At 41.1% G+C, this 25,383-nt stretch overlaps 1 protein-coding gene across 1 annotated transcript in view; it reads right to left on the bottom strand.

Moving 5' to 3' along the window:
* unc5db (unc-5 netrin receptor Db) overlaps positions 1-25,383 on the bottom strand; it is a 156,226-nt gene that overhangs the window by 81,370 nt on the left and 49,473 nt on the right. Inside the window, 1 exon segment of the mRNA XM_070903772.1 lies at positions 1,776-1,991. Coding sequence (XP_070759873.1) covers positions 1,776-1,991 — 216 coding nt within the window.

The following is a 25,383-nucleotide window of genomic DNA, read 5'->3' as shown; positions in this document are numbered from 1 at the left end:
ATTCATTTAAAAAAGGTTATTTAAGAGCAGAGAAATAATCTAATGTGCAATAAACTGGCATTTTTACAACCCTTTTTCTTTTGTAGCTGCAGTCAGGGAGGGACTACTGGTGTAGCACTGTTTCAGAGCATGTGATCATAACAGAGGAGCTTGTGAAAATCAGTCCTATACATTTCTGTGAGTGACGACTCATGTGAAACTAGCTGAAATTGTGCTGATGTGGTACAGTATACCCCTCCATCTTGCACTGCAAGGAGCTTAAAATAAGCACATACTGCACATATTGCTCAACCCAGCTATGATTACTGAAGCTGCTCTGCCTTTGTTGGCTTTTAGGCTTAAATCATCTGAGGCCACACTGATATTCTTACTGAAGGTCCATCCTAAGTAGCTGTGGTCGGGACCCGAAACCATCAGCATGCAGAGTGAAATGCTACAGTAATGCGTGATGAAAGACGTTTCCTGTACTTTTTTTTTTTTAAATCAAACTCAGAATGAAAGCCGGTGGCCTTCATACACTTCCTAAGGATACGAAATGTTATTGTGCTTTGCTGCTAAATTAAAATCTCATGTCTCACCTTATTGGTGAATGTAGGTGTTAACACAGAAAACAATGTCCACGCTCTTCTATTCCTTCTCTGGTGAGAATTTATTATTAGACTGTTTCCTCAGTGGATTCGAGTGAAGAATCTAGCCGAAGATGTAGACAGAGCTGCAGCTATTCTTCTCATCACTAGCATTTCAAAATTACAGAAAAGGATCTTTAAAAGTCCTGAAACCAATGTGGCATCTGCAAATTGCTCAGTTCGTCTGACCCGAACTATTCTATTTTCCATTTTATTTTAAAAACATGACTATTGTCTATGCATCATAAATATTTAGTAAATCTTATCAGTTGGCTCCTTGAGTGGGTGAGCAGGGTTTTTTTTTATTTATCTATTTTTTTTTACCAAAGACAGCTCAGACAGACTTGATTTCCAAAGTTAAAAGGAACTTCTCCTTTCTGCTCTTAACCCTCTACATTCATGGATTCATACAACTTAAAAAAAAACAAAAAAACACAGCAGCAAATCAGCCTTCGTCAATTCATTCTATCCACTGGGGATATGGAGATCATTTGTTTAATAGATTATAGAGTAATAATTACTGTCATTGTTCGTCTCAGTCAAATTTTGTTAAAGGTGCATCTACCTGTCACCTAGTGTTGAATGTTTTTCCTGTGATATTGAAGTGATGGCTTCCCAGGAATATATCACTCAGGGGAAACTGGGATTTCTCACCTTACAGCAAACAAAGTCTGACTTTAAACACAGATGTGTGAAGAAGTACTCATACATTCATTCTATTTTAATTTTTCCCCCCTCAGTTTTGTGGATATTGAAACCACACTGATCAGGGCATGAACGCTGATGATGTTTGGTGAAGATACAGTGTCAGCATGTTGTTCCTGTGGTTTGGGAAACAGCAGAGTTGTGCTTGGATGTTCAGTTGCAATGTTTACAGATTTTGCACTCGATTTGTTCATACATATAATTAAAAAAGATATGGACTGCAAGCTGGACTGCGACCTGCCATTTGAGGCTGGAAAGTAACTGGAAGAAACCACTGCAGCTGAGTAGTTCATCCAGTTACATTGCTATAATCAACACTAACCACGACCACTCTTTCACGGATCATCCCAGATCATCAGCTGACTGCTTCGTTACACCCTTGAAGGCTTCAAAACATTTACCTTACAATACATGTTAGCACTGGCGGGAAAAGCTTTATCTCACCGGTGTTGAGGTCCTTATACTCCTGGGAAAAGTGCTCATTCTGGTGCACCCATTCCCCATTGCATTTGAAGAAGATCTGTAAGGCGGGCGCGGCTCGACAGCGCAGCTTGATGGGGTTGCTCTTGACGATGTAGGCGTCCTCCGGCTCCTGGATGAAGTGCGGCAGGGTGCCCTGCACCGAGGGTAGGGCGTCGGGCTGGGCATCCCCTGTGGCACCTGCAAACCAACACCTCGGGTTACTTCATCATCACATGTCTCTCTCAGAAGAACAATATAATGAAATGAGCAATAGCTAGTCTGACAGAAACAAAGGAAAAAATACCTTTCAGCTGGAAACATAATTTAGCAGTGAAAAATACTTTCAAGTGCATTTTGTTTCACTAACAACAGTATAAGAACAACCGCTTGCGGATTTAAAATGATTGCTCAGTGGACAAGGCTTTGAATTGCCCATTCATCAAAAGCTAACATATCGTAGTGAGGCAAAGTATACACAGAGCACAATTCGTCCCCCATTCTAGCAAAACTTTTCTCCTCACAGCAATTTGCAGATGAATGAAATCAGAGTGGACCAAGTGGCGAGGAATTAGGAGGGGACTGATTACTGTGGAGTCTGAATACATCTTATCTCGGCCACAAGGCCTGGATTTTAGGTCCACACACAAACAGCCTTTGTGCTGCTGCCAATATTGCCACCGCGTTTAATGGCAATTTGCAGGTTGCCCCCCTTTCCTTTCAGTTTGCCGAGCACCCGGCCTAGTTCGCGACTATTGTTCGTCATTGATCCAAGCACAGTTTTGGAAACACCGATCTGAGAGATTGGGAGAGCGCGACTTTGTATGACGGATTTACTTTTCAGTTTGAAGGTAGGTCTCTGCCTCACACGGCGCCCTGTGCTCGCCTCCTCTGGGTTAAGCACTGACAGCTCTGCAGGCTGGGACAATAAGGGACAGGATGTTTGTGCTCCTGCCATCCCCGGGATCCTTCTCAGAATTACACCTCGGTCCCATCAAGGCAGCTCCAGCTAAGCTATTCAGTGCTGTAAAAGCCCATGAAAGCTATTATGCCCCACCATCAAATCCAATTCTGTCCTCTGAAATCGAATCGGCCCTCTCACCACCTCTCTCAATCAATGTTGTCCTTGTTAAATGGGTAAATGAATGGATGCAGGTGTAAAGAGAGGCCACACATAAAACAAACAAGCAGGGAGGTGAATGAATGGAAATAACATGCTGACATTACCTTCTGTGGGACAGGTAGATGTCTATATCATATACGAACGCTTCCTTTGGCTATTCCTACCACCATTATACCCTGTGTTCAATAACGTCCTGGGAAAAATGAAAAAGAAAAACAAAAAAAGCAAGGCCCTAACATGGCTGCCACAGATATTACAGTATTCTGATAAAATCCTCCATTAGGTGGCACGGTCAGCTACATTATATGCTAACATATAAACATTCATGGCAGGCAGGGAGATTTGTTTTGTGCTGTAAAAGCTGGTAAATGGGTGAAAAGCAGCGAATACCAGGGGTGGAAGTCACGAATTTCATTTACTCTTGTTACTGTAATAAAGTTGTTTTTTTGTGTACTTCTCGGACTCATAACTCAGTCAAACCAAAACACACAGGCATCACACACACACACACACACACACACACACAGCAGCTGCTAGTATAACCCACCAAAATGAAAATTTTACAGTAGTGCAACGCTTGGTAGAGTACCATTTCAACAGTTACACAGCTTTTATTTAGACTCAGTTTAGATTTAAAGTTGATTGTTTTTTAGAAAATACAAATAATATGGCATTATTTGATCCATTTAAGGTACATGGTAAAATATTACATTATTTTGTATATTTTGGGACCAGCTGAATGTATAAAAAGACGTATAAGAAGTATAAATGACAGTCTAACAACCTCTGTTGTACTGTCTTCCTGTTAAAGGCGGCCTACCTGAACAACACCTGTGACATACGGAATAAAAGACTTGTACTCATGTAGGTATTTATAGGCAGATTTGTATTGTGCATGGAATGTGGAGATGTGGAGCAAATTGGAAAAACATTAAACATTCAGGTACGACTGTGCAATGAGAATAATCAGCGCATGACAGGTTGAAAACAGTCCTACAAACAGATGGAGATTATATTATGCCCTGCTGATATACAGTATGATGGCAGGTGAGAGGGAGAAAGCTGCATGATGTGTTCTGGGGCAATATACAAAGTCAATTCATTATTTTATCTGTGTGGAGGAACTCGGGCAAGGGCGCGCATCTGATGCAAAATTGACTCCTGTCAGATTTATTGAATCTATTTCCAGCCCTGCCTCCATCCACGTTGCCTTCAGTACATTTAGAGCCAATTATGTATTCATGTCATACACGACATTTACAAAACAAACAACTATGACAAAAGAATATGCTGTGGAGAAATCAATGCAGCGACGATTTCCTAATGTTTGAAAATCACAGGCAGCCCTGTAATTTGAGCCAGAGGTTTGCTCTCAGGGGGACGGCAGTCTTTCTTTGTTCATATATATCGCCGCATGTGGAGGCAAGCCATTACACAAGCTACCACCAGCTGTTTTCCACACACACACTGAGGTTGTCTTCATCTCAGATCTCTCTGCTGTATAAATTATACATCCTCTGCGTCAAATAGAGCCTGTTTTTAACTTTTTCTTATCACGTCGAACAGTTTAGAACGACACCTTGCAGGTAATTATCATACCCATCTTTAGGCAAACTGTTGGATTTTCAAAGAGTGTCAGTACTTTGTCTAACTGGGTGCAACCTGTGCCTTGTATCTGTGGGAGAGCTATATTTAAAAGAATGGCGCCGGTGCTCGTCTGCACACTGTGCTGCGTCTCTGGCAAACTTTCTTAAAAAGTAAAGCAAAGTTTCTCTTGCTGAGCGCACATTAATAAAAAAAAGCAAGCTTATCTTGCGTCATCTTTTCACAGCAGATATTAAGACGTGACTATCCCATTAACTGTACCAGCAGCAGAATCAACATTTTGCTATATAAATATATAAGTGCTCTGCTTACAAATAAATGCAGATAAATAATGGCTACTATTAACTGTAATGCAATTTCAACGAAACAATGAGCATTAAATCTACTTTTAAATGGCCCTGTGAAAAGGAAGGAGGATCATTTGGGCAGCGGCCAAGAAAATAACATCCACACAATGTCTCTTTTATGTTTTACTGTATGTTATGGCTTCAATTGAAGGATTACATACTCCTCAGCGGATTAGGAGGTTTATGAACCTTCACAACACCAATTTTAAAAAGTCAAACATGCACGGTGGTCAGGTTAAGAACACAGCAGCTTTATTAGCACCTGAGCAGTTCACATTTCAGAGCTTCACACCTAAATACAGCCGCAGACAGGTGATGAATTAACGCTCAACTACAGTGGAAGCAAAAATGCTTCCTAAACCGCAGCCAATAGGAGGCTTCATACGTCAAAGTATGTGAGTATATGAGTTGTCAAAGTCAGGGTGATATCTCCCAAAGTTACAGACTTTTTAGGACAAAATTCCCTCCTTTGTGTTTCAAGGGACTTTGTTTCCTGGCTGAGCTGCAGTAGTTGGAAAGTAACACCGCGACAAATAACTCTTTCAATGTGCGAATGGGCATGGGAGTATTGTTTAAGATACACTTGACAAAATGTCCCCGATGGTTTCCTCTTAATATTCTGTAATAGGTCCCAAAGCAGTTTGTATACTGGATGTGCCAGGAAGGTATGAACAGGATTTAGACATCCTACGAACAGAATACTCAATTGCAGTGGATGGGGACCATGTACTAATCCTGATTGCTAAAGTAGATAGTTTCTTACCCACCACTGGGCAGTATTGCATTACTTAGTAACACATTACAGAACGTGATTACTTTTCCAGTAAGAATTTTAAATTCAGTAATTCCATTTCAGATACGAGTCCCTGTAATGCTCGTTACTTGGGGGTCGGCTTGTTTGCTGTCTGACTGGGAGTTAGTTGAAGGGTTAATATCAGTGTGGTCTCTGTGCCTTAAGTACAAATTTGAGGTAACCACGTATTTTTTCAGCGTGATATTCCTACAACTGGCCTCTAGCAAAAGGAGAATTGCGACTCCGGGTAACAGGAAATATAACTCCCAGTAATTCCATAGTTGCTTTATTTACGTCGCGTGTTCGTAGGTTTGCTGACGTTAGCAACTGAAAGTATACATTAGTGAATCATCTAGCGTTTGTCTTGATTAGAGTTGGAGTTTGCAGCTTTACTGTGAGGTTGGGACTTTTGGAGAGCCATGTGCAGTCACCAAAAAGCTGATTTCTGCTAGACAATGTTGTGCTTATTTTTCACTCTTTCATCATTTTGTTTCTTGTGAATCACTGGATGAATTTACTTCTTCAGGAAAATCACCTCTTGGTTGAACTAGTCACATTCAGTATGACTTATGCAACCTGTGATGAGGGTTTACATGTAGACATTGCTTCATTTTAAGGGGTCAAGTCAAAAAGTATTGTAACTATGCTATGGCCTTCAAAGCCACCACATCACAAACCAGTTGAACACCTATGGGAGATTTTGGAGCATGTTCGACAGCTCTCTCCACCACCGTCATCAACACACCAAATGAGGAAACATCTTTTGGAAGAAAGCTGTTCATTCCAGAGACTTCATTGTGTAAACTCCCTAGATGTGGCACCCATCTGTACACGGCGGCTTCATTCTGTACATTACCCTGTGTAACACACTGAATAACCCAATCAACTATTTTTAATGAATCTTGCAACCTTGGGACAATTCCAAATCTCTCCAATGACATCTTCATTTTGAGCTTCCATAAAAGCACTAGATTCATGTTAATGTCTACTATTATTCTCGAGACCTTCAAACCTTAGAGGATTACTGTACAGTATATTTGAAAAACAGGCGCCACCAGTAATCACTCAGATGGACAGTTTTATTTTATTAAAAATCGTTTCCTTTTTTGTGGTTGTTAGCCTGTTAAAGACTGATAATGAATGCCAGGAACAGAAGCATGAATGCTAGCGCTGACTACAGATCAAGGAAACAGCTTTTATTGCTTTCACAAATTCATATGGAAGCCAATAAAAGCAAAATTGTTCAACCAGAGAGAAACACTGCTTCAACATAATTTAAAGCACTAACATATTCAATGGTTGGGGCATGTAATCCTCCTCCATCCAGCACCTTCCTCACCGCTACTCTAATCAGCTAATTGCTGCTATGATGAATAAAAATAGTCCGACACTGCCGAGCCCTGACAAGCCTCTCCTTTCACTTCTCTTTTTTCACACTGCACAACAATTAATGATGCACCATGTCCTTTTCTCTTAATGTTCAAACATTCAGCACATTCAAAGGTAGAAGATAATTGGAACAAGGTGACAATCCACGCTCCATAAACCTGGAGTCGTCACGTTGGCTGCTCCACTCGTGGTGGATGCTCATAAATATCAGCCTTAATGAACGAAATGACTGTGGCGCCAATAAGTCACTTATTTCCTCATTACGCTGGTTAATTTTAACACTGCCTCTAAAATGGTCCCTCACCCTATCTGCTGCCAGTCACAGGTTTCCACCTGACTTAACATGAGGCTCAGTGCGGTGGACCTGCAGCTGATAAATGCCCCGGGTATCAATCTGCATACAGGGACACGGACGACATGACGGTGGTACTGTTGGCTCAGGCTGGCTGACAATGCCTGGGAGCCAAGGGACCAGGTTGAACAAAAACAGCTGCAAATCAACAATCTCTTAGAGACATGCCAGGGCAATAAGCACTACATGGTGTGTTTGGATACGCAAGGAAGGACTGAGACAGTACAGATTTTAATGATGGAGTGTACAGTCACGGAGCTGTGAAAGAGCAGCTTTGGACTTTTGGAATATTGACTGCGAAACCATTACTTAGGAAACAAGCTCTGCCAGTGGACCCTAGAGGCTGCCGTGTTCATTACAGCCCAAAATACAAAGGTATTGGACCACAAACAATATATTGACAATTTTGTGAAGTTGGTTCTGAGGTCATGGGGTTCTTGGTACCATGAATATGCTAAGCCAATCTCTATGTAAACCTGCAAAAAGCCACTGGGGCAGGAACTGGGACAATTCTCAAAGAGGTCAAGGTGACAATGGATTCTGCTCAGGGGTTTTCGCCTCAGATCTAAACAATGGGGACAGGCCCAGTCTTATTAGTTATAAGGTGACGTTTCTGCGTGAGGGTGGTGAAAAAGGAAAGCTCTCAAAATGTTCAAAATGGAAAGAGTTAATCTTCAAAGGGAGTATGAATGTACTTGGATTTTTTTGGCCTGATGGAGATGCTAAAGGGAAACGTCAGGTCATCAAAATAGTAAAGATTCATCCTTTGGGGACTAGGAACATCCGCTGTAAATTTCATGGAAATCCGGCCATCCGTTTTCAGCTCTAGGGATAGCAGTGCTGGTCAGTCAGTGAGTCCACCACTTTGTTCTGAAGATTTACATTCATGGTCCCCAGAGGGTGGATCCAAATCACAATGGTGACCCCCTGACTCCCCCCTGACAGAATGAAATGTCCCAACAACTGTTTGACGTTTGCCATGAAATTTAGAACTCGATCCCCACCCCCCTCGGCTTTTCATCTAGCGCCATCATCAGGTCAACATTTCAATTATAAACCCAAATACCTGCAAAACGAATGACTCAGCTGTACTTTGTGTTCAGAGCTAATTACCAAATTTTAGCAAGCTAACACACTAAGCTGAAATGGCAAACGTGGTAAGCAACAGTTGCTAAACAACAGCCTGTTAACATTGTCAATGTGAGCATGTTAGCATTAACATTAAGCGTGAAGCACCACTGTGTTTAAGTGCAGCCTCACAGAGGCACTAGCATGTCTGTAGTAATCTTGTTGAGAGACCTTGTCACTGACTAAAAGGTGGACTTTATTGACCATAAAGTGAAACCAGGTCACACAGATCATTAGAAATCCTCTGAGGATCATACCAAATCTCATGGTAATCTCAGCAGTAGCTGTTGAGATACCTTACTCTGGACCAAAAATGTCAAATCTGATGTAAACCTTGCAAATAACTACACAGAAAAGCTGCTACCAAATTCTCCAAAATACTACATTGGTGGGAAAAAAGGGACTTGGCAAGAGCTCAAATGAACGTGATTCTGAAACCATTCCTGTTTACAAAGGCAAATGTCATCAAACAAGGCCGTTGATGTAAAACGGGCACTGGTGTGTCTCAAAACCATGACCTGTTCTTGCCACTAGATTGACAGCTTGCCTCAGCATCAATCCTTTCCAAACCCTACTCCAATGGACACGGGAAGAAAAGGGTTCCTGAAAGATCAAGCTGACAGCACTATGCGCTTTTCCTTGCCAGGCCTCCTGACTGAGTTGGACATTACTATTTCACACAGCCGCTCCACAGCCAAAGTCCTTTAAAACCATGCATTCTCCCTCTCACATCTGCGAGATCACTGGGGACTTCTCATGGATTTCTTACAGGGGCTGAGATAGGCGGAGGGCAAGGATGAGGAGCGTCAGCAGAGTGAGTATCGGCTTTACATGGTGAGCGCCCTCTCAGCCTTTCAGCAGGAGGCCTCCTCATTTGAAAGGCAGAGAGTCAGGAGATGTCAGACTAATCCTTGACACTAAAGGAGAAAAGAGTGGCTGAACAAAAATGCAGCGAAGGGCTCTGCAGGACTGGGAGACCGCTGAATGAACTCCAGAATATAGGTGCTGGAGACACTGAGAGGACAGAAGCTGCGGTGAACACACACACACTCCCATATGTGATACTTGTGGGTTAGTTCACTGACACTCTCTCTCACGCCAACCTCAAGAGAAATCTGACTTGAATCTCGAAGGACCAGTAGTTTTGCATGCTTAGCTGTGTATGCCTTACATGATTGTCAACCATTTCCCAAAGAATATAATCTGTTTCAGGATACATTTCCTACTTTGCAGGCGTCCTCTGGTTTCAGTTTATTCCAGTAGAGTATAAAAGTGTGCTGGTTTTCTTAGCCTTCTATGATAGTAGACGGAATAGCGTTGGATTTTGGGGCGCTGGTCGGACAAAAAAAGGAATTGAAGGTGTCACTTTACTCTGTTTTCTTACCCGTCATCGACCAAACGATCAAGTCATTAATGAAGAAAATAATCAGCAGATTAATTGATGATGAGAATAATTGCAGTCTTACATATATGTAAGAGATGCAGCAATTATGTCACTTCAAGTTGAACCTTTCAGCATCTGCATAGATCCCATAATAACCAAAAACTGAAGAAAAAAAAAAGTATAATTATTGACATATATTCCAAAAATGTTATGTACATATTGTACAATAATTACACTACATGTGACTGTCTTAAAGTATGGAATCCCAAAGTTCAATATTAAATAACTAAAGAAAACATCATGAAATAAACAATTATATGAATGAATGATGTAAAATAAAATAATATAAAACTGAGTTTTATCACATTTGAATATTATTTGATTTATTTTTATTTCAAAATGGCTTTTTCCATGACAGTGGTGTTACTGTCACTGCTCCCTCAGCCAATCACATGCTCTTAAGCTCCACACCTGCTGCCAGATGTAGACAGTTAGCTGCTGTTAGCTAGAGCAATTAGTATTGAACACTTTGGGGCTCCACAGTAAACAGAAGCCTTATCCGTCACCTGACAACAACAGTAGCCACAGCAGCACAGCACATGACTGCTTCAAGAGCTGAAAGAAAGAATCTCCATCACTACAACCTTGATGAAAGCAGAGGCATCATGCAAAGGAATAACAATTAAGTTGGAGCATAAACAACAAGTGCTGTTTATGAAGAAAGACGTGCTAAAGCAACAAAAACACTGATGAGAGCAAAACCAACTGACACACGCTTTGGGAGATCTGGGTTGTCCGGTTGGTAATCTAGCCTTGCATGTGCTTCAATAACCTAAAGAATGACATTTTTGGTGCATTTTTGTTTTACTTTTAGACTACAGAGAGCACTCAGTCTAGTTAGACACAACAATGTACAGCCATGCATACAGGCATAGACAGCAAATCCCTTTTTCTTTTCAATGAGCAGCAACACAAAACAAGAGATATTAACACACGTGCCAAAAAAAAGACAATACTACACTACATGAACGGATATATTCATGCATGTTAGGGGCTAGAAAAACATTTTTCATAAACAGCACTACATAACAACTACTGAGGGCTGCACTCAGGACAGCCCAGGTGGCTGCAAGGATGCTGCAACCTTCCTACTTGGCTAATTAATACCACTTGTATGAAAGTAAGCAACATGGGACACGAACCTACATTTAATCTTAGTGTCAGTCATAAAGACAGTCCTAATCCTTAATAAAGTGAGGATCATCGATGTGATGATTTTGCGTTTTGGTTAATCGCCAATAGCAACGCACACAAGAAAATACAGGCATCCATGCACAGGATGTACACGGCTATATTTTTCATGTACACCACCATGCCCCCTTGCACAAAGACATCCGAGCAAAGCAGCTGCTTCTGCTAAGTAATAGAGAAGAAAATAACTCTTAGAGCAGCAAAAGATTTTCAATTTTGTTTTTCCAGAGGTGGTCTGTCAAATGCAGGGCCCCGGGGGGGATTAGACCCTTTGTGGGTGATGACTCAATGCGTGCAGCCTCACTGCATGAAAGACGAGCCGGCCACATTGTTTACAGATACACATTTTGTAGCATGACATTGTCGAGTAATACCCCCCCAACACGCACACACAAACAGCCCCCCGACTGTACGCTTCTCAGCGAAGCCTCTTACATGGCCTGTAATCAATTTTAAAAGGTTGAATGGTATGAAAAGCAATTACACGGCACATGTGTCCACTGTCAGGCAGCTGGCGAGGCTGCAGTTTGAGAGGTGGGCTCCCCAGTGATTACAGAGCATAGATCTGGAGCTGTGTCAGTTATAGGTTGTTTCTGTTGGATCCTCCTGTTACACCAGAGGCCCGAGCAGCCTTACAGGCCTGATTGACTGAGACAGCCTCTGACAGTTATTGACAGGCTGCTGCTCTTCCCAGAAAGGGCAACAGAGAGGGAGGGAGAGACACTGGGAAGCAAATCCCCGAGTCAAGGCTGCTCGCATATCCTGTTTCTGCTTAGTTTCAAAGTGGAACGCTTTCCTTTATATTATTTGAAAGCGTTTCTTATGGACTGATGGGTCAATATTGGCTGTTTATTAAATATCAAATATCTGCCACTCTTGATATCCTCCGCCGAGACTCTCCTTCAATGACCCCCACATAAGACATACAACAATCAAACTTGTGGGGTTTTTAGCTCTTTAGCACATTTTGCTCCTCTCATCAGTTTACGGCAACTTTTTCAATTAAACGCTTCTCTTGCTGCTCTATGTAACCTTCCGCTGACTGATACCACACAATATGTCTTCAGCCTCGGACGTTTAGGAAAGCCTCTTTCCTCCGAAGGAAATCCTCTGCTGCTCAGAAAGTGATAGCTTTAATGTTTACAGCAGTTTGTTTGGAATAAATAAATGTCAGAGCCCAACAGCTTCACTGCCTTTATTATAATAGTTAATGGGGGGGGGGGGGGGGGGTCCTGCTCTCAGGGGTAAATGCAGGCAAATATAGACAAATAGAAACAGCAATCCAAGTACCCCTCACTGCAGTGTGCAACTCCCCCACCCTTTCCTTCAGGTTTTTTTTTTTTTTTTTTTGCTGAGGTTGAGTCGAACTAACAAACGTAAACCAAAGCACATGTTGGATGCAAAGGAAGTTACACCTTAATCTTAACCTACCTACATCACCTGCTTGGACAGAAATATTATGTATGTATATTTCACTTTGTAATAGTGCAGTGGTATATTTTAATATAACAAACTACTGCGCTGATGTTAATCTGACTGACCGTTGGCAATAACATCCTTTTGCAAGGAACTGCTTACAGTGAGGGAATCTCTTTGGACAAATGGTCTGGATGTACAGTTATCTTGCCTTTTCTCACTGTAATGTGTTCTGGCTCTGAATGCGTCTTGTTGATGCTGACGGCCGTTACATACACATAGTGAGCCTACACATAGCCTACATGCGAGAGGTTAATTGATACTTAGAAGACTGTTTGCGGTTAAACTGAATATCTTCGGGTTTTGGACTGCGGGGTCAGACAAAACAATGTACATGAAGATGTCAACTCGGGCTTGAGGAGATTGTGACTGTGAAAAGCAGACTTTTCTTCCAAGAAAAAGAAGAGCAGTCATTTCAGCAAACGCCCAAAAGCGACATGTTTTTTTCCCATTACAAACCCTCTAGTGGCCGTATTAGCGTATTAATATGACTGCTGTCTGTTATTATAGAGCGACAAAGTCCGTGTAGGGAGGAAGTTGGGGTGGATAGATGGGTCAACAAAACATTGGACCTTAACATAGAGGACTGCCGTCCATTTCCCATTTCAAACCGACAGTCGACATTGGTTTCTTAACCATGATTGCAGTCGTCCCCTAACTGTAAGCGAGTGGTTGTTTGTGTAACCATGACAACGGAGTTCCCAACCTTAACAAAGTAGTAATTGTAACCCAAACCACGATGTTTCACCAACCCTTACCAAGAATCTGAACCACAGGGGCGTCAGATCAGAAAACACAGCTTTTCTTGTGTTATGCTAGTAGCGGATAATGTAGCCTCGAGCTGCTAGCCTCGAGCGGAGATGAGGAGCGGGCTGGTAAACTCAGTTCTTTCAAACTCCGCACACCCCAGATGTTTTTCAATCCCAAGCCCTAACTCACGCTGACTGAAGTGACATCACTTGAGGACATTTACCAGACTTCACACAGCTCCCTCTGGAGCCACAAAGGGCTTTACACAACTTTTTTTCAACTCCCCAACACCTGTAAACAAACTTTGAAAAAAAGAATATTTCGACTGCACCAATGAAAAGATGGCTGTGAGACACAATGCCTCATTATATTGGTTTTGGCAATGAGTCTACAGTCTGTTTAAGGGCAAACTTTCAGAGAACAACAACTTATACGCAAACATGGCCCACCAATGCTGTGTCTTGTGTTTTGGTCTGATGTGAAGGTTGGAGTTGTACAGAGAAGAAGAACAGGGTTAAGAGGCTGATATGGTCCACTCAAAGTCTCCTCCTATACTGTGTTACTGTCAACTACACACTGGCTATGCTTTCAAAAGATGGAGCTCTGTGAGAGCAGATTTACTGCTGCAACATCTTTACAGTGTTAGTATGTGAACATTGGCAAATACCCTGAAAGCTAGTGTGGTATACCATTAACTATGCCATTAACAACCAACCATCACTTGTAAATATCATCACTCAACCAGCCACACCATTAATAACCAGCATTATTAGAAAAAATGTACAAAATACAAAACAATTAGGAATTAAAAGGGCTTGGACATGCAGCCACATTCTCACCTGGAATCTATGTTGTCACAGAGTCTGCACATATTCAACCCATCAACAGTCCCTGTCAGGTCTTACTTGAGCTCAGCATATTTTCCGTGTCGACACGCTGATGGGTGAAATCCCATGAAACCTTGGAGGATCACAGGCCGTAGCATATGCTCCATGTTTTCACGAGACAAGGAGAGAAATTTCCCCGTCAACGTGCGTTCAGGTGTCGTCTGCGGTCCATGAGCCATTTCAATCATCCTCTCTGCTCAGGCTTCTCTGCTTGCAGCATCATCAGCTCAGTTAGGTGTTGATTAACCCATTAGAAAAAAAAGAATAATTCTGTGACTGAAAGGCAAAATTCATGCCAAGGATATAAATTATGGAAATATGAAAGTGTTCAATATTAAATGAATAAAAAAGGACACTATGAAATAAATTATCATATGAATAAATAGTTGAAAATGAATTTCATTTCATTTTCCTATTAACTGAATTTAATTGGATATCATTTTTATTTCAAGGTGCCCCCTTTCAAAAGTCTGTTTTTATTTCATAATGGCATTTTTTCTAATGATACTTTTATTTCATGTTGCGCCTATCACATGCTCCCTGATTCAGAATTACTTTCATATTGTTGTTGCTCTAACTAAACAGGAGCTAACTGGCGGAATCTGGTAGCAGTTGTTGAGCTTGCTTGCTTAAGAGGCTCATGAAAAGTGACATTAAATAAAAAGTGCCATCATGAAAAAAAAGTGCCATTATGACATAACAAGTGTCATTATACAATAAAATACGCCATTATGGAATAAAACTAAAATGCTGTTGTATAATATAACAAAATAAAAGTCCTATAAACCTCCCATGAAGCTTTCATGGTAATGAGTGGAGTCTTATTAACTCTTAAATTATTTTAGAAAATATTGTTTAATTTATATATTTTACACAATTCATTCATGTGGTTTTTAATTTCATAATGTTTCATTCAGTTATTCAATATTGACCTCTTTGGGGTTCCATAGACACAACTTACTTTGCCAAGAAATTGCTGATGCACATCAGTAATATCCAAAACAAAAACAATGACATCTTAAAGATGCCCCCCCCCCACACACACACACACACACACACACACACAAAAGAGGAGAAAAAATAGTTTCTCTATTAGAGTTACAGTTCACTGAGAAACGGCTTGTTAGCATTGTTAGCAGTCCTAATGGATACCGATGGTTCCACCAGTAAGCCGCGGGCTCATCAGCATTACATTTGGGTCTCATGTATAAACATGAGGTGTCTGCTGTCCTAATCCTCACAATACTGCTGAATCAATCCGCCCTTTATTAGACTTCAAGCCACTGTAGAAATGTTGATGCCAGAAATACTGATGACACTGATTTACATATTACTACAAAATCCATCCCTGCCATAGATTGTCTTGTAGCCGAGCTAACCTTGCTTTTATGTCTCCCAGTCTCATCAGATTAAAAGTTAATCCCAAGGCACAAAACAGGAATAGACAGGCGGAGGTAGACGTGTTGTCAGGTTGTTTGATTCGTAGACACCGACATGAGCCTTGTGCTTTAAAGAACTTTGTTATGTAATCTTAAAAGACAAATTAAATCCATTCTGTGCTCTAATATCCTTTGTTTGATGGTCCGAGGTGTTTGAAGAGCATTTTGTAGCAAAATTAATTTGCTTCTAGTCATTTCTCTTTGTGAAAATCAAAGACTTCAAATATGTTTCAGAGGTGGCAGATGTTATGCTTTATCTGCTGGGAAAACAGAAAGTATTATGGCGTGACACATTTTTATGTTGCGTTGGCACCGTACTGCAGCACACTGGATTTGAAATTAAACAATGACTGAGGTTAAAGTGCTGACACTCTGCTTTAATTCCAGAGTTGTTTCGTCCACATCACATTCACAGTGTAGCTCTTTTTATACATTCTGTCCCCCAGATTTAGGGGGACAGAAAGTAACGTGACAAGTTAACATAAACTTAAAAAAATGTATAATCCTTTGCAGTCAGTGACTGTCTGTGTAGTGACATCTACAATCCACATACGTGAGCAAACACTAAATCCAATTTAGCATGTTTCCCTTCTTGAAGACCAGAATGAAGGCAAAACGCCCCTCAGACCAGCAAGAAGTGAATCAAGCTCAGGAGACTTGGCTAGTCCAAAATCCCTGTCTTTGTTGGTTCAGATCCATACTCTTCTCTACTTTTTCTTTGAAGAGACAGTTTCAGATTTAAATAATTTTTTTTCATCTGTAATTTATTCAGATAAAATCCTTTTTAAAACATTTGGTGGACAATACATTATTTTATTACAGTATTTGTTTTCCTCGTAGGAGTTAGAAGAGAGGATTGATGTGTTAAGTGTGGAGCTAAAGCCTGGAGGTGATTAGTTTAGCATAAAGACTGTAAGCAAGGAGAAGGTGCTAGCCTGGTGGTGTCCAAAGTTTAAGAATGCGTCTACCAGCTCACTAAGTCATGCAGAAGAACAACAAAAAGTCTGTGTTTTTTAACAGGGAGTTACATGCTGTGTACATTTCTCGGTGAACAGCGGCCGGGTGCAGTGACTTCGTGGAGGTAGTTGCCTTGCAATGTCACTGACACCAGGAAGTCACTGCTAACCAGCAAAGAAATAGTTCCAACATGTAACTCCATGTACAACCTTGTTATTACATTTCGGTTGTTGTACTGATTAAACAAATGAGATTCAACATGCTAATTTGTGAGCTTCTTTCCTGAAGGGAAAAAAGGGATTTTGCAGAAAAACAATACATCAAAGTAAGTCATCAGAAAGAGCACTGTTTTGGTATTGGTACCAAAACTAAGATATTGTATCTACTGGTATTGAAAATGATAACCAGCCCTATTGGTTACCTTGTCTGTATGTTTAGAATCAAAATCTGAAGGTATATATATATATATATATATTTAAATAGCTGAATCAGTGCCTACATCTCTAATTTTAGCAACAAATCAGTTGATACTAAACTGTTCATCCACTACAGCTGCAAACACCTTCAAACACAATAAAACCCTGTGCGGACAGTCCATTTAGAGTGTGTAACATTTGAATAAATATAGACATAAATGAAATACCTGAGAGACAGTATCTCCCTAAACTGAGACAGTTGTACCTCGTTTGAAAATGCTAAAAGGTCCATGGCCCCTTCGGAATGGAACGCGTGTGGCCGACTGAATGGCTTTGATCATTCTTTCAGCGATGGCAAATGCCCTAAGCGTTACCCATGGCGTCTCCTGGAACATTTAAATCGAAAGGCCAGAAACTAATTACCAACAGCAACTGCCAGACAAAGCTCCAATTTCAACTTATTTTCCCTGTCAAACAGAGAGAGGGGGCGGATGCTGGAGCTTGTCAAACTCAAGACTCACTCTGCATAAGCCCCCCCCCCCCCCCCACACACACACACACTCCTTTATACTCTTAAGTGTCCAGTTCTCTGCTGTCTCCCGATGTGAGAGAAGTGCACCGCGGCTCAGCGATCGTGAGGTAAATTGAATCTCAAAAGACGAGAGCCATACGGTTCTGGCTGATTTATTTACAAGCTGGCTGATGAGGGCCACAGAGGGCCCACACTGGGATTCAGGGGAAATGGCCTCTAAACCCGAGCTGAGGCGGCTCTGATAAATCTTATTTAACACTCTGCTTTATACGGCGGAGCAAAACTCAAGGTGCTTCCACCGCAGTCGTACTCACAGTATCACAGATACAGACAGTGCACAGATAGTTTCTATGCATTAATGCAACCCTCTGGCTCTGCTGAATTTTGATTCCTAGTTTCTACTGTGGCACAACAGTAATTGGAGCATGCTGTTTTGCAGTCTACACAACATTTGGTTTTTCAGGGTCATTGGGCTTGAGCCTATGTAAGAATTCACAGGGTGGAAAGCAAACAATCCTGACAGGTCATGTCATAGACATCTCCAATGCGTCGTTCAACGTTTATGTCTGTGGATTGTAAAAGAAAACCCCTAAGTCTCATGTGCACACATAACGGAATCAAACCCACGACCTTTTGAGACTCTAAGATGACAGTCCTAACCACTTCATAACATTAAAGTATGCTTATGTAACTTTTGCTGAACTCCAGCCACTTTAGCTGCAAGTTGCAATTACAGAATAGCGGTAAATGCTCAAACGTCATTCGATTCATTTGGTCTGGACCAACAGAAAAAAACATACATTGTTGCCTTGTTGTAATAAGTTAACATTAACTTTTTTAAAAAACCCAACAAGGAGTGTAAACGTCTTTGCGCGGGCGGACCGGTGACTTCCCGCATTATCAAGGACATGGACCCATGATGGAACATCATAACAAAGTGCAATCCAGTGACTGTGCTTCAGTCATTTATCTTCTTCTCTGGTGATCTCAAAGAGCCCGTGAAGAAATGGGTGATTAGGAATATTATTAGGTGAAACTGCAACTGCAACTCATATGTAACAAATAATAATGGTGGACATGCTAGCAGCATGGCTCTAGGGATGTCAATGTCAATGTCGTTCGGTCCAACACTGTGGTCCAGACTGAAATATCGGCACGGATTGAGATGACATTCATGCCCCCCGGAGGATGAATCCTGCTGAGTTTAAGTGACTTTTATTGTAGCACCACCAGCAGGTCAAAGTTTTACTTTGTTCAATACTTTGGTCTACAAACAAACACCTGTAAAACTAATGCTATCATCCCCAGCTGGAGTTTGTGTTTTGCGTTATGTTAGCATGCTAGCATGCTAAACTAAGATGTATTAGCTTTCAGCTCGCAGCACCGCTGCACAGCCTCACAGAGTAGCTAGAATGGCTATTATATTATATAGACTCTTAGTCTTGTTCAATGAGGAGCTATCAAAACACATGGAGCATGAGACAACCTCAGCACACATCTGTTCCAACCCCTCTTCACTTTCTGGTGTATGCACTCGTGCTGACACGCATATGCTGTAATCGCTTATATAATTATATAGATGACTTAAGAGATCGCTTGCTTGTCAACTCCAATTATCAGCACATCGATTGTTCAAATTTAGGAGCTGTTGCCTTTGGAATTTATACTAATGTCACATGTCTAGTATCACACACCGTGATTGGTTCGGTTTGCGTTCGCACCATAAATTCATTGCACCAGAAGCATACGGAGACCAACCTTTTCAGGCTGCCAAACCTAACCCTAACAGTAGCACAAGCAGAGAAGAGTCACTCATTAAAGCCAGTTTCACAGCAATATCTACCTGAAGTTTGCTAACATTAGGTAACACTAGCCAACATAAGTTACTGGTCATAAAGTTAAGCTGCAGTGGCAGAAGTCCTGAATATATTGAACTGAGCAAGGGTACGTTTCATAGTTAATGAATTCAACTTTATCATTTGCAGGGAGATGAAGTGAGTTTTTTCTTCTTTCAAAAGTTGCATAGTCTCTAGTGTGTCAAGACATCATGATGACCATGGTTATGGAGGATTCTTACATAATGAATGTCTCCGAAAACAGCAGCAGGAATGTGCTGCTGGGCCCACTGCAATGTCACATCTGGAAGTAAATCAGGGGAAACTGGTTACTTTGCTATGAACAAGGAGAACTGGCCAAGATGAGAAGAAAATCTTAATTTGCTCCAAAAGCCAATATGCCAATCTCCCTACAACGAAGCATTTCGTCTTCCAGCTGTCAGCTCCGTCCCATTGATTTATGAATATATCATTTGGTAATTGATTGGGTGGTTTGCTGGAGGCCCTTGTTAATATTTCACTTGACCTCTCACCAAATTGGAGTTTATCATCTCTGACAGATGACTTCGCTGTGTGAAGCAATGCGAGATGTGAAATGAAAGCTGTTGCTCCCCTCTCCGTTCCATTAAAAATGCAACACAGAACCTGCCGGAGGTGAGGCGTAATGAGCGGAAGCAGGCACCTGGGTCCTCAATGGGTGCTGTTCATATAGGCTACAGCAGCGCTTTGTCTGGGAAACCTCACATTTTCCATGCTTCATCGCCAGGGGTTAGCGCATATCTTTCCCGCAGAATATAATTAAGATCCAATTGACAGAAGGCTTTGCATACGGATTAATCGGATTTCAGTGGCCTTTATATGAAAAAAGAATATTTATAGATGTATAATGTACTGTAGATGTACTACTTAGTATGTATGTGCATGTATATTGTATCATGTAATGATTGGGAAGATATAATATGTAGTACATCCACGTACGTGTAAATGATATGGTATCATGCAATATGTAGAAGGAATAATTATGTAATATATAGACGTGTGCTCCCATATCCATTAAAATGTGGATAATTCCATCTTCATTACAATCCATTATGAGCGGCATCACATTATAATTATGTAAAATGAGATCATATCATGAGGAGGCAGGAGGAGGAAGGAGAACTGACAAGCCTGTGGTGAAGTGTTCCCCCCAGCAGGGACGGGATGGTTACAAGCGGGTAGATATTATCTCCTCTGACACCCATTGTGTAGCCGACTCCCTCTGCAGTGGCACAGGCCTGGAAGCATTGTTGGAATTGATTTAGTGAACGGGGGCCCAATCTTTGGACACTTTGCTGCTATTGACTGCAGCTTCAAATCAGAAATCCGAACAGAACTCTGTCGGGGATTTAATTAAAACTCAAAAGAGGCAATGACTGACATTGCGGACAGGGTAGTTGCGAGAAATCAATTGTGCAATGCAAATGAGTTTCAAACCCCACCCCCCCTTTGCCTTCTGCTTCCATCATTTATTTATCTTTTTTTTTTTTTCTATTCCACAGCTTTGTGCTGAATTCTTAACTGGGGGCACAGCTCTATCTTTATTCAGCAGTTAAGACGATAAGGAAATGTTTTTAAGCTCATTACTGAAATGAGCCCCATTACGATCGGATTGCCACCCCGATTCATGCCATTCAAAAAAGCCTGTCAAAGATCCAATTACTGACAATATGAAAAGGAGATCTTTAAATGATAAAAATATACCCTTTACTATTCGTAATGTATGCTGTATTTCCAGGTCCATTTTTTTGTTTGCTGCAGTTTGTTTTGTTTTTCTCATTTTTTTCTGTGGATAACCAGCGAAATGTAAATGAGATGTCAAGATATTTCCAGCAGAGCTACAGCACAGTTTGAAAGCAGAACATAATTCAGCTATCTGAAACATCAACAGCAAACGTCAAGTTTTGATCTCAGTCCCTCAGAATGAAAGCAGTGGGTTCCGTCTAGAGTTGTCATTTTGCACCAATGTTAAAAAAATCATACTGGCAGAAATCTATCCTAGACAGGTGTGTGTTGGGGGTTGGTGGGGGCGGGGGCGTTATTCCTACTCCTAACGATTCCTATTACTTTCTCCACATTGGAAACCACTAACTGAAGATGTAGTAGATGAGGCAGGCCAGGGAAAAGTGAGCAAACCAAAAAGGCAAAAATTACTGTCGCCTGGCAACGCCAGCCCACAATTTTCACTTTGCTTATTGTAGTCTGGCAAGGCTGAATAGGCATATTGCTCGGGAGAGAAGTCATTTCAACTCGGCTGAACAGAAAGAAAATAAATGATTGACAGTTCTCTCCGTCGCTCCGACATCAGCAGCTAACTTTCATTGGATGAAGGCACGTCTCTCTGAGCTGCCACTGGTTTTTGCTTTTGACTGTCAACATATAAAAAAAAAAAAACCTGGTGGCCGTTCTGGAAATAAAAGTTATAATTAGAAAATTAAAAAAACAAATTCTTATTTTTCATAAACAATGGATCAAAGTGTAATGTGAAAGTATCATCTGCCAATTTAGAGCGAAAAGGAGAGTGAATATTAGTCTTGCATCCTGACTCCAGATGAATGCTAATGTTGCTCTACGTCTGCTGGTTGTTTATATAGGCAATTATTAGCTAACTTGTACTGTATATGACCTTTACACTGCCCCTAAGTGGGCAAAAAAAGAATGCAATCTTTAAATCTTAGTGGTATTAGTGTGGCACTGAAAAAGTTTCATCAAATAATACCATACTGTATAAAAGAAGTGGACGTAATTGTGGACCATAATTTACAAAATGAACATCCCGCTGTATTGAAGAGGATTTGAAACAAGCGAGTGAGACCATAAACTCAAAGGAAAATGTTTACTGAGGTAATAAATCAAGTAAGAAGTCAGGTCCTTTTCTCATAGACTTCTATACAATCGGACTTCTTTCTGCAACCAGTGGAGTCGCCTCCTGCTGGCCATTAGAAAGAATGCAGGTTTAAGGCACTTCCACATTGGCTTCACTTTTCAGAGGTTGGTGCTTGATTAATACACTGATAAATGGTTTTTTGGAGGTCTGATTGGTCAGCTGTTAAGCCCTGACCCCCACTTTGACTCTTGCTACCTGTTAAAGTACACAGCAGAAGTCGGAAGCAACACAATTTAATTCCAAAGACTTTTTCAATGGTTTTTAATTCCAATGAAGCTGAAATGAGGCGTGACATCGCTCTTCAAATTAAAGTGATCATAAAATTAAAACTGGAAATGTTAAAGCTGGAAACATAATAATAATTGGAAGGTAAAATATGGTAAACAGAGTTAGTAAATGGAACACTAAAAAGCGAAAATTTAAATGAATCTACTAATTCTTTTTTTAAAATTCATTCATGATACTTTGTCTTCCTCGGCCAACATTATTGTTTTAAACGTGCTGTATGTGAATATTTATATTGCGCTGATGAATTGAGGCTATCTTCTCTTTCTCTGCTGTGTCAAATAGTAGAAAATGGATGTCCAATGAAAATGCAACAAAATATTAACATTGCAAAAAAGAAAGAATAAGAAAATAAAGTTTGAAACGGCCAATTTAGTGATTTCGTCTTAGGTTTCTAAGTGCATAATTTAAATGAAACTTGTTTGAAACCATTTATAATGGCTTTTTTTAAATGTATGAAATTCTTGAATTGTGATTAAAAACCTTTTGTCCACTGGCACACCCTGCGAGGCTCAACTCATTCGCTGCTCGTTTGCAACAATGACAGAGATTCACCCATGTTGTTCATGTTGCAGTGGTCGAGCCCAAATATGACTGCAATTCAGTGAGGTTACTGCTGGTGGCACGTTTCTAGCATAATGGTCATTATCATAAATATGTGGGGAAAGTTCTTTTCATTGTTATTACCAGGCAGCTCCCCATTGAATAATGTCCAGTGAAAAGGGCTAGCCTTGACCTGTGTCACCTTCCCAGCAGCTAATAGTGCGTAATCATTGATAATTGGCAGCCAGCAGCATTTACAAAAGGGCCAGTGATTAATGCTAATTAAGAATGGAAAATGTGTGTGTGTGTGTGTGTGTTGTCATGTGCGAGTGAATATTTGTGCATCTGACCTTGCCTGTTCTCTGAGCCAGGTCCCGGCAGCTGAGAACAGCCTCAACAACCAGCCTGCTGCAATCAAATGAGCTGTTTCAAAGGCGGCTGGGCTGCAGCCTGCCTGCTCCAACACTGCCCCTGCATCACGCATGAAGTAAGAAAGAACAGCTGACAGAGACACAGAGAGAGAGAGAGAGAGAGAGAGAGAGAGAGGGGGGAGGGGGGTGGGGGTGGGGGGGTCTCTGAACCTCCTGATCTCTCCCATGGATCTGTTGATGTCTCCACTCTCGGAGGAGGAGCGCCGAGTCAGCACAGAACTGAATGGCAGACACAGAGACTGAGTGAAATCTGGCGGGTGCATCTCGAAGAGGAGAAAACAGGCAGGCCTGTTGTTATGCCTGTCAACGACGGGCGATGAGCAGTGCCGCGTTATTCGCAGTTCGCTCTGTTGCCATCGATACTGACCCCACGATTAGAATGCATAAGATAAAAGGTACACCCGAGAATGGTGTAAGATGCAACAGCACTTTGTGTCATTCTATCAAACTTCTTATTACTGAAGGCCCAAAAAGCAAATTAGGACATCAGGTCCTTTTCAGCTGTCAGCTAACAATTATTAAAAACAAGAATGTTCTGTAATCAATCCAAACACATATCATCTTTGATAGGTGTAGCATTAATAATTAACTAACTGACATCCCCGCCCCTCCCCTTTCTCACGAGTGGATCAGGGGTTGTATGGGTCATTGTGACATGGACCAGGGATTTCCACAAGGATACGGAGAAGCCAGCCCATGGGGGAAAAAGTAGCCAGCTAGGTGGCCAGCAGAATTTGGTGGCCTCTGGCACATTCTAATGCCGCTATTCCTTCATATCCACTGATAGGTGATCATATATATTATTGCAGGAAGTTCCCTTTCATCATAATTTACTTTTGATTTGGGGCATCTGACATTCGTTTGCAGAAATTTCATAAAGATAATGGCAAGTTAAATTAATTCGTGTTCATTCATATTAAGCCCATGAACGTCTGTGTGGTGTGTATGGAAAATGCACGTCCCCCATCTGCACAATCGAAATGAACATGATAAAGTAGCCGGCTGGACTCAGGGCTTATGGAGGGCTCTGATCATGGACAGTATTTACAAAGTAAATTAGCCGCAGCATGTCGAACTACTTCATTTGTACAAGAATGCCACACATCGCTGTGTCAGTTACATCCTGGCAGCAGCAGAGACACAGACAGGTGAGCTGCAGGGAAATATCTATAGCATGAAGCTCGTGAGCCGTGAAAAAAAGACGAAGACAAGCGGAAGCTTTTGGGATGGTTTAGATGACGCTGATGTTTGAGCACTGCTGTGTCTTCATTTTCTGCAGAAAAGTCTTGAGGAGGTGTCACCCACATCGCAGCTGAATAATCTCAGGTTCAAGTTTGGAAATAGTTTGCAGCAGGCAGTTGGGTTCAAACAGGGTGGCGCATTAATATGGATTTATTTTGTGATGCATTTATTGTGAATCCACCATATTTACATTTTAGGTATATATTGTAGTCTCAGATTTGGGCTGTGATGTAATATAATTTAAATATCTGTTTAAAACCAGAGAAAAAAAAAACTCATCTGATACACGCCCTGTCAATTAAGCAGGTAGATATTGAATTAAGTAAATGTTTTGCAGAGTCAAGCTGTTTATTCAGAGATAAATAAATGGATAAAAGAAATGGATAAATACAACCGAGGCCTGGCCAGAGATACCTCCTAGGAGCCCTATTTTATTTGACTATTTCCTTCTCTCTTTATTGTAATAATTGTTAATGCCCTCTTTTTTCTGTTTCTTTCTCCT

Source organism: Enoplosus armatus, chromosome 4, assembly GCF_043641665.1.
Source record: "Enoplosus armatus isolate fEnoArm2 chromosome 4, fEnoArm2.hap1, whole genome shotgun sequence".
Taxonomy (NCBI): Eukaryota; Metazoa; Chordata; class Actinopteri; order Centrarchiformes; family Enoplosidae; genus Enoplosus; species Enoplosus armatus.
The sequence above is the reverse complement of the archived record's forward strand: the minus strand, read 5'-3'. Positions and strand labels throughout refer to the sequence as shown.